This window comes from Harpia harpyja, chromosome W, assembly GCF_026419915.1.
Source record: "Harpia harpyja isolate bHarHar1 chromosome W, bHarHar1 primary haplotype, whole genome shotgun sequence".
NCBI lineage: Eukaryota > Metazoa > Chordata > Aves > Accipitriformes > Accipitridae > Harpia > Harpia harpyja.
This window is the reverse complement of record NC_068968.1, coordinates 10,685,310-10,695,410: the sequence shown is the minus strand read 5'-3', so window position 1 is coordinate 10,695,410 and position 10,101 is coordinate 10,685,310. Positions and strand designations below refer to the sequence as shown.

At 52.0% G+C, this 10,101-nt stretch overlaps 1 protein-coding gene across 1 annotated transcript; it reads right to left on the bottom strand.

Moving 5' to 3' along the window:
• Window positions 1-360: 360 nt before the first annotated feature.
• Window positions 361-5,869, bottom strand: LOC128136048 (uncharacterized). Its single transcript, XM_052775140.1, has 5 exons — window positions 5,645-5,869; window positions 4,988-5,210; window positions 2,959-3,242; window positions 1,444-1,548; window positions 361-618 (listed from the first exon to the last, which is right to left on the bottom strand). Exons 1-5 carry the CDS (start codon window positions 5,867-5,869, stop codon window positions 361-363), a joined length of 1,095 nt encoding a protein of 364 aa, XP_052631100.1.
• Between the last annotated feature and the right edge of the window lie 4,232 nt (window positions 5,870-10,101).

Genomic DNA, 10,101 nt, shown 5'->3' with positions numbered 1-10,101 from the left:
CTGTAGCGCCACATACAGTATTTTCTAAAGTTTTAGCAGCAGCCTACACTGGCTTTACGTACATTTGCGTACCGCTTCCAAAAAGCTAAGAGTTTGCTTCCTGCACGACGCAGGAGACTGCTAAGCGGTTCCAGCATCACGCTTCAAATGACTGGGCAAATCATTATCTGTCTATAGAACACTGTTAACAGACTGAAACGTTCCACATAATTACGCTCCAGGGAGACACCATTTTAACTTGCAGAACTATTTCCCTCAGTAAGACGCACAAGACAGAGGTGATATCCCCATACTAAATCTTTATTGTGCAACTGCTGCTCAAAGCTTTTATTACCTTCCACAGACACACGTCACAAAAAATTAGACGTCAACAGCGGCTACTAGACTGACGGGCAACAGACGAAATCCATTCAGTGGCGATTTGTACACGTGCAGCAACTCTTGCGGTGCAAAAATCTTAGCCAGGCGGCCAGCCCAACTGACGGCCACCCAGAACATGTAGATGTACGTGACAGACTGCCCGCCCTCGGGCCCTTCATCCACAACCATCCGGAATCCATTGGTCAGGCCCAGGTGAGCAGCACGCTTCTTGCCAACAATCATGAAATGCCCAAGAAGCTGGAGAAGGAAGTACAAACCCATAAATAAGTAAAATAAAAAGCCACACACAAAGAGGGGAGAGGGCAGGAAGGGAAGGACTGAGAGCAGAGAACCACCCAGAGAAACCAGGTAGCCAATTCCTAGCAATTCAACCGTTGCGCTTCAAATTACCGTCTGTCCGCCCGCCTGCAACTGACATTTTCCAAGCAAAGCTACAAAGACCGATTATGCACACTGTGTGTGTGTGGGGGGGGGGGGAGGGAAGAGCCATGCAATTTTTTTTCAAGCTGGACAGTAACGGACTACAAAACGGCCACAGAAGCTAAGTTTGTCTCCGGGTTAAAGCCCCCATTATATCTTCAGGCAACATAAGCAATTGTGGTGGAAAATAAACCTTAGGGTGCCTTTTGCGTGGGTTTACAAAGTCTTTGAACTTGACTTTCACAGCCAAGAGTGAAGCATCCAGCACCTCTCAACCAGCTTTGCCCTTCCTCACCCCTGACCTGCCAAAAACCCCAAGCCCTCTTCTCCGTATTAGAGGAAGTACTACTACTCTTACTCTAAACCACGACGACAGGCATCAGACTGCGCTCCAAAACAACGCTGCATTTTGCACCAGAAGTACATACCCAGGGAGGAGCGTTGCTTTATATCGCTACTGTTAGTCAAAAAGCTCAACTCCATTACAAGCTAGAGGCAAAAGATTATAGCGCCAGAAAACCCACAACAGCCTACTGCGTGTGCCCTATCAAGAGGAAAAGGGGGGATGGGAGAGAGAGTCTAGTAAATTAGGAACTAATTACAGGTACAGTTTAGCCCACAGAAAGCTTCCGCAGTACTTACAGGTTCACCAGAATCTTCTGCGTCAGATAACCCGATAATTGGCTCCTTAGGCGTGACTAGGAAAAGCGTCGGAGCTTGGGGCGAAAGATCATGGAACGCAAGGCGCTGGAGGAAGAGTAAACAGTTAAAACGCAACTGGCTTCAGAGAAAGGCAATAGCTTAAGCAAATCAATACGCCCCACTGAACTCGTACAGAAGCAGATTGCCAGATACCCCAAACGCAAGCCGAAACGTTGATTTTTCTTACGCGATATTAATACTTTCTATACACAAAATACAACATATTTACAGAGCCCCCTCCAGAAGTGCACGCAAGATGATGGGGGCAAGGAGACGGGCCAGTACTTCAGATTAGCGACCTCCAGTATGTTTCAGTTTGGGCTGATCATTTCCTAAGCAGTTTTTCTATTCGATGTGGTCCACCAGAGGCAGGAGACAAACGGCTTAACTGAACCAGCAAAGAGTTTGGTGAAGTGGAAGATCAGCGGCCATTCGTTTTCCATGCGACAGGGAGCTCAAGTATTGAACGAAAGCATAATCGCAGGAAGCCTGCAAGTGCCTAGTACGAGCCTGTCTTCTGTATTGCACATAAACCCTACCTTCAAAAGCAGAAGGCATCCCTAACTGTTAATCTTCAGCATTTTAATAACAAAATTATACGGGATACTAACTTAAAGTTAACATCGTGTAGGCAACGGCTGCATTTTTTTCCCCACAGTCTAAGCAGCTCACTCTGGTTCCTAGCACGTTGTGGTGCACCAGCATGCGCGAACCTCGCAAGCATGCTGTTATCACGGTCCCACTTCGCCACAGAAACAAGATCTGGGAAGCTTTTGCAGCCCGCAGGATGACCGGTTTCTAGCTTTTTGTTAAGAAAAATAAGAAAAGCTGTAATTCTTTGCTTTAATAATCCAGTTTGGGGGTTCAGAACCAAAGCCTAGCACAGCAGAGCTGTGAAATCTCTATAATGCTGTTACGAGGCACATCGAGACCTGCATTTCTCCTATGCAGAACTAACTCATTACGGTCGCTACTCTGGTTTCAAGACTATCATCCCACACGAGGCAGGACCACTCCCATCCCTCGGCAGCAAACTTCGCGCGACTTGCAGTGCCAAAGGGATATCGGGCGGCAGACGTCTGCGGCTGCCACCAAGTGCGTTACCGTCAGAGGCCCTCCTCTACGCACGCGCACGACGCGGTGGGGCTGGGAACCGAGGCGAGCCGGGCAACACCGGCAACCCGGTACGCGCCGCAGCAGCCGGGGGCGGGGGGGGGGTACCGAAGAAGCGCGATGTTTTAGGGATGGTGCAGTAGAGAGCGCCACAACCCAGAGAGGCCCCGTCCGTCCCCCGTCCCTCCAGCCACCCACCCACCCGCAGCAACGCCGCCACCCGCCCTGCCGCGCTCCCGGGCACCGCGCAACGGGTCCTCGGCTCAGGGTGCCTGCGAGCGCAGGGGGAGGGGGAGGGGGGGAAGGGAAGAGGAACCGCGCACAGAGCAAAGCCGCGGCTACCTCCTCGTCCTCGTAGATGACGTTGGCGGGGAAGCGCCTTGCCGGTGATCTTTCCGAAGACAGTAGTGGCGCCACCGGGCCGGGCGGCCCGCGCCCCAACAATCTCGCCAGCCACGACAACGCCCGTTGTCGCCCCCGCGCTTCCTCCACTCGGCCAGGCCCTCCGCGGCGCCCATTGGGCCGCCAGATCGCCGCCGGCCGATCCCGCGTCTCGATTGGCTGTCTCGTCTGTCGTTGCCGCTTGTCCCCGCCCCCTTGGCGGGTCCGCCCTCGTCGACCTGGCGCTTACCGGGGCTCAGGGAGTTTGCGTGCCCCCGGGGCGCGGAGGGATCCGACCGGGGCGCGGAGGGATCCGACCGGGGCGCGGAGGGAGACGACGTCGGGCGACTCCGCGGAGGGATCTGTGCCGTGTAGTGCTCTGTGCCGTGTAGTGCTCTGTGCCGTGTAGTGCTCTGTTCCGTGTAGTGCTGCGACCCTGCGGGCGGGCAACGAGGTCTCAGAAGAGGCTGTTGTAGCTAGAAGTACTATTTCTTGTTATTTATTACCGCATCAAGTCCACCCCAAACGTGCTTGTGGCTTCTTGGTGCTGCTCCCTCCAGTCAAATGACTGCTTTTGCCAGGGCAGGGCAGGGCAGGGCAGGGCAGGCCTTAACTTTTCAGAACATTTCGCAGAACCGACAGAAGTTGCTCTAAATTGTTCCCTGAAAGCCCCGCTTCAGTTGCAGACGTTTCTAAGCTGCACGCCTCCTGGGAGAAAATAAAATACAAAGCCTGTGTTCAGCACTGGTGGCTTGAGGGCTGGAGGGCAGATCAAGATAGGATTTGCGCTAAGCTGGGTAGGAGGCTTTTAGAAAAATAGGCAGTGCCCCCAAAGCTGCCCAAGGGTGGCCTGTGGTGCCCTGCGCCCCCGGGGATAGTGAGCAATTTGATTGGTCTACACAACTGTATTGTAACATACATAAACCCTGCTTTCCTCTATATCGGGCTAAGGATATCCTTAGCCTTCTTTGCGGCAAGGGCACATTGTCGGCTCACGTTCAACTTGGTGTCCACCAGGAGCCCCCCACGTCCTTTTCTGCAAAGCTGCTTTCCAGCCAGTCGGCCTCCAGCATATACCGGTGCATGGGGTTGTTCCTCCCCAGGTGCAGGACTTGTGTACGTTCAGGTTCCTCAGGTGGTCTCGAACCGGATCGTTTCCTACGATGGGAGGGACTTTGTTCCCCCAGTCCCGGCCTTGAGGTTCAGGGACTTGAGAGATGTGGGAACAGTGGTTGCCAGCGAAAAGGGAGGAAAAAAGTCGTTGAGTACCTCAGCCTTCTCCATGTCGGTTGTCACTAGATCTCCCGTCTTCTTTATCGGAGGGGGGGTGGGGGTGGCGTACGTTTTCTTTACTCTTCCTTTTCTGACCAACGCACCTGTAGAAGCCCTCCTTATGATTCTTCACATCCCTTGCCAAATTCAGCTCCAGCTGTGCCTTAGCTTTCCTGATCCCATCCCTACACACCCGGGCAGCATCCCTATATTCTTCCCAGGATGCGTGTCCCCGCTTCCACTGCCTTTGCATTTCCTTCTTGCGCTTCAGCTCGACCAGAAGGTCCTTCCCCAGCCATGCTGGTCTCCTGCCTTCCTTGCCTGATTTCTTACGCATGGGGATCGAGAGCTCTTGTGCGCTAAGAAAAACGTCCTTAAAGAGCTGCCAGCTCCCTTCTGCTCCTTCTGCACAGTGGCTTCCAACTCCTCCTGTTTGTTACCCGTGCTGCATGCATTGGTATAGAGGCACTTCAGCTGGGCTGTCGACCGTGTCACCTTTTTGGAGGATCAAGCCCCAGTTCCTTTGCGGCATTTCTCAGGTGTTCCCCTGTTGGTTCCTAACGCATCAGCAGCCCCTGGCTCTTCTCTGTTGCTCAAAACTCCGTCCCCTTCCCCCGCTGAGTCTAGTTTAAAGCCCTCCTTGTAAGTCTGGCCAGCTTGTTGGCAAAGACCCTCTTGCCCCGCTTGGTCAGGTGAATCCCATCAGCTCCCAACAGACCCGGCTTCTCAAAGGTAGATCCACGATCATAGAAGCCAAAACCTTGAGCGTGGCACCAGCTACGCAGCCAGACATTCACCTGTTCAATTCGTCTCCTCCTTCCTGGACCCCTTCCTCTGACTGGGAGGATAGAGGAGACCACCACCTGTGCTCCCGATCCTTTTAACATTGCTCCGAGGGACATATAGTCTCTTGGGAGGGTTCTAAGTTGCCTCGCCAGACCCTACGCGGAATAGTAGGAGCGGATGATAATCCGCAGGGTTCACCAGGCTCGGCAGCCTCTCAGTGACGCCACGAATGCGAGCTCCTGGTAGGCAGCAGGCTTCTCTAGAGAAATCGTCTGGACAGCAAATGGGTGCTTCGGTGCCTCTCAGTAGGGAATCTCCAATTACTAATACCTTGTGTGCTTTTCTGGCAGCGCTGGTTCTAATGCGGGTGGGTGGTTGGGTCAGCTTTGCATGGTTGGCTTGTCCTGGATCCTGTCCGTTACTCACATGTTCTTCAGTCTCCAACCCCAGAGCATCCTGTCTGTTATGTAGGGACACTTCAGGAGATGGGGAGGGTTCTTCCTTCTACCCCAAGCACAGACAAGCGTCCAGTCTCCTTCATCTCGTGAGTGCCTTGCATCAGTCAGCTCGAGGTTGGATTCAGGCTTACCTTCCTCTTGCGCAGCCTTAAGGCAGGCTGTCGCTCAGCCCGGGACAGCGTACAATACCACGCATCGATCCCCTGCTCGCGTTCCCGGATACCGTGCTGCCTGTCGAGCTCCTCTTGTAGCATAGTTACTTGTCCAAGGAGATCTTCCAGCTGGGCACGCTTGCAGCTATGACGTCCACCGCTGCCTTCGGGTGCTAGGGGGACTTCCAGGTACTGGAGCTCCATGCGGCCCGAGGTCTAGACAGCTATATCAGTCCTTGGGAGGTCTGTTTGTGGGGAGACGTCAGCACAGGTAGGCTGTAGCGCTTCCGTTTGGGTTGCAGCCGCAGCCTTGCAGTTGCGGCAGGTGGACACCATTTTCTTTCAGCAGGTCACCTCGAAGTCCCAGGACAGAAGAGAAAGGGTGGCAGGTACCGGCGGGGGGGGGGAAGGGAGAGAAGGGGCCGCTGCAGTCCCACAGCCTTTTCCATGTCCTGTGTCACCAGGTCCCCCTGCCTCATTCAGCAGAGGGCCCACATTTTTCCATAGCCTTCCTTTTGTCACCTATGTACTTACAGAATCATAGAATCGTTTAGGTTGGAAAAGACCTTTAAGATCATCGAGTCCAACCTTCAACCATGCCCACTAAGTAGAAGCCCTTATAGAAGCCCTTCTTGTTGTCTTTGACCTCCCTTGCCAGATTCAATTCCAGGTGGGAATTCCAGCTTTCCTAACCTCAGCCCTGCATGCTCGGACAATGTCTCCGTATTCCTCCCAGGTTACCCGTCCTTGCTTCCACCCCCTGCAGGCTTCCTTTTTGTGCTGGAGTTTGGCCAGGAGCTCGTTGCTCATCCACGCAGGCCTCCTGGCATTTTTGCCCGACTTCCTGCTCGTTGGGATGGACCGCTCTTGAGCTTGGAGGAGGTGACCCTCCAGTATTAACCAGCTTTCTTGGGCCCCTCTTCCCTCCAGGGCCTTATCCCATGGGACGCTTCCAAGCAGATCCCTGAAGAGGCTAGAGTCGGCTCTCCTCAAGTCCAGGGACGTGAGCTTGTGTTTTACCCTCCTCCCTCCTCTCGGGATCCTGAACTCCACCATCTCACGGTCACTGCAGCCAAGGCCGCCTTTGACCTTCGCATCCCCAACGAGCCCCTCCTTGTCGGTCAGTAGGAGGTCCAGCAGAGCACCTCTCCTCGTTGGCTCCTCTATCACTTGGGTGAGGAAGTTGTCGTCAATGCACTCCGGGAACCTCCTAGATTGCTTATGCCCTGCTGTGTTGTCCCTCCAGCAGATATCGGGGTGGTTGAAGTCCCCTGTGAGGACCAGGGCCTGCGAGCGTGAGGCTGCTCCCATCTTATCTGTCTGTAGAGGGCCTCATCTGCTTGTTCTTCCTGGTCGGGCGGCCTATAGCAGACACTCACTAGAACGCCACCCTTACCCATCTTCTCTTCAATCCTTACCCATAAGCTCTCAGTCCTCCCCACGCAGGGCTCCATGCATTCCAGCTGTTGTCTCACATAAAAGGGCCACTGCCCCTCCTCGTCTTCCCAGCCTGTCCTTCCTAAAGAGCCCGTAGCCCTCCGTTGCAACACTCCAGTCACGGGAGCCATCCCACCACGTCTCAATGATCCCAACAAGATCGTAGCCCTGCAACTGCACACGCATCTCTGACTCCTCATGCTTATTCCCCATACTGCGTGCATTAGTGTACAGGCACTTCAGAGAGGCACCCCCAGCATGTTGACTCCCCAGAAGGGGTTTTGGGGATTTCTCCATAATGGTGCCTTGTAGGCACTTCCTTGCTTACATGCAAATGCTGGAAGTGACCCTGCTTAAGCCCCGTTTTGGTGATTTTGTGATCCCTTCCTGTCACATCAACCCCTGCACTTTGCTCAGTGACCCTGTCCGTCGCTGCCTCGCAGGGCTGCTGGTTACTCTCTCCCTCCCCTCCTCATTCCTAGTTTAAAGCCCTCCTAATGAGGTCAGCTAGCCTACTGGCAAAAATACCTTTGCCCCGCTTAGTGAGGTGGATCCCCTCTCTCCCAAGCAGACGCTGACCCACAAACAGGGGCCCATGGTCATAGAACCAAGAGCATACTAAACCAACTTTCATTTCAGCATGTTCCTTTTTTTACTTTAGATGCAAGTATAACAACACTGATAAGACTCAATTCCACAGAGACTTTGTACTTTTTAGTATCTCCTTTTCATTGTATATCAATTAATAATTTTAAGCCTTCCTTACACCTCTCCTTATAACATTTTCCAACTGTAAACAGCCCCTCAGTATAGCGAGCTAAGTGAATTAAAGATCATTCCGTATAGTCAGCTACACTCTAAGAGCAGCTCTAAATTCCTCTGAAGTTAAGTTCCGGTGAGATACTGTAACTAATGAGTCTTCATTATGAGCTAGTCCCCACTCCCACACATGCAAAATTGATACTCTAGCGTTATTGACTGCATTGGCTGATAAAGGTCACAAAATTTCTCATTATAAACTCCAATTTTGTAAATGAAAAATGAAACATTTAGGATATATCTTAGAAGAAGGAACTCAACTTTTATCCCCAGATCGCATCCAAGCAATCCAAAATATTCCTTGGCCACAAACTCAAAAAAAAGGTGTGAGACTTTTTAAGAGCTGTAGGATTTTGTAGACCATGGATTGCTGCTTTTGGAGAATTAGCAAAGCCACTCCTCAACAGTATACATCAGGATCAAGCAGAACCCTTGCAATGGAATGTTGACCAGATGACTGCCTTTGACAACCTTAAATGAGCCTTGTTGACAGCCCCTGCACTTGGCCTTCACCTTTCACCTTATACGTACATGAAAGAGAAGGAACTGTCTCTGGGGTACTGACACAAGAATTGGGGAGGGACAATCAAGGCCTGTAATATATTACTCTATGCAATTAGATCCAGTCATATGAGGATCTATCCATTGCATGCTTGCTGTGGGCACCACTGCTACTTTAATAGACAAAGTGTAAAATATAGTCCTAGAACACCCCCTAGAAGTTCAAGTACCTCATGAAGTTGAAACAATCTTGACAAATCATGTAGCTCAAGCCTTGTCCTCTCAACACCTTCATAAATATGAAGTAACACTCTTAACAGCTGACATTACACTGAAACGTTGCAACGCTTTAAATCCAGCTTCCTTACTTCCACTACCCCATGAAGGACTTCCACATCATGACTGTATAGAAGTCATACAAGAATCTAGAAAAATAAGAAAAGACCTCCAAGATACCCCATCTTGCAAATCCAGCTTTGATTGTATATGTTGATGGCTCTTCATATTACCTAAATGGACATTGCATCACGGGCTTTGCCGTTACTTCAGAAACCGAAGTGTTAATAAGTGAGGTACTTAGCCCCAGACTAAGTGCACAAGCAGCCAGATTAATTGTCCTAAACAAAGCCTGTAAACTAAGTAGAGATAAATCAGTTAACATCTACACAGACTCGGATATGCCTTCAGAATGTGCCAAGCCACAGGAAAGATTTGGAAACAAAGAGGTCTTATAACCTCAGTGGGAACACACATTTCGAACAAAGAACAAATAAAAGGACTCTTACGAGCACTCCTGCAACCTAAAGAAATAGCTGTAATACATCAACCAGCTCACCTTAAACCCAGCTCGCCACATACCAGAGGAAATGCTCTTGCTGATGCAGCTGCCAAAGCTGCAGCAAGACAATCCTTGACCCCAACTGACTGCAAAAGAAATTGAAAATCTGACGTCCATCCATGTATTGGGTTTGTGTGGTAAGGTTTTGGTAGCGGAGGGGCTACAGGGGTGGCTTCTGTGAGAAGCTGCTAGAAGCTTCCCCTATGTCCTATGGAGCCAATGCCAGCCCGCTCCAAGACAGACCTGCCGCTGGCCAAGGCCGAGCCAATCAGCGACAGTGATAGTGCCTCTGTGATAACATATTTAAGAAGGAAAAAAATGTTGCAGCAACACAGAAACTGCTGCCGGAGAGAGGAGTGAGACCATGTAATAGAAACAACCCTGCAGACACCAAGGTCAGTGAAGAAGGAGGGGGAGGAGGTGCTCCAGGTGCCGGAGCAGAGATTCCCCTGCAGCCTGTGGTGAAGACCATGGTGAGGCAGGCTGTCCCCCTGCAGCCAATGGAGGTCCACGGTGGAGCAGATATCCACCTGCAGCCCGTGGAGGACCCCACGCCAGAGCAGGTGGGTGCCCGAAGGAGGCTGTGACCCTGTGGGAAGCCCGCGCTGGAGCAGGCTCCTGGCAGGACCTGCGGATCTGTGGGGAGAGGAGCCCATGGTGCAGGTTTTCTGGCAGGACTTGTGACCCTGCAGGGGACCCATGCTGGAGCAGTGTGCTCCTGAAGGACTGCATGCCATGGAAGGGACCCATGTTGGAGCAGTTCGTGAAGAACTGCAGCCCATGGAAAGGACTCACGTTGGAGAAGTTCATGGAGGACTGTCTCCCATGGGAGGGACCCCAT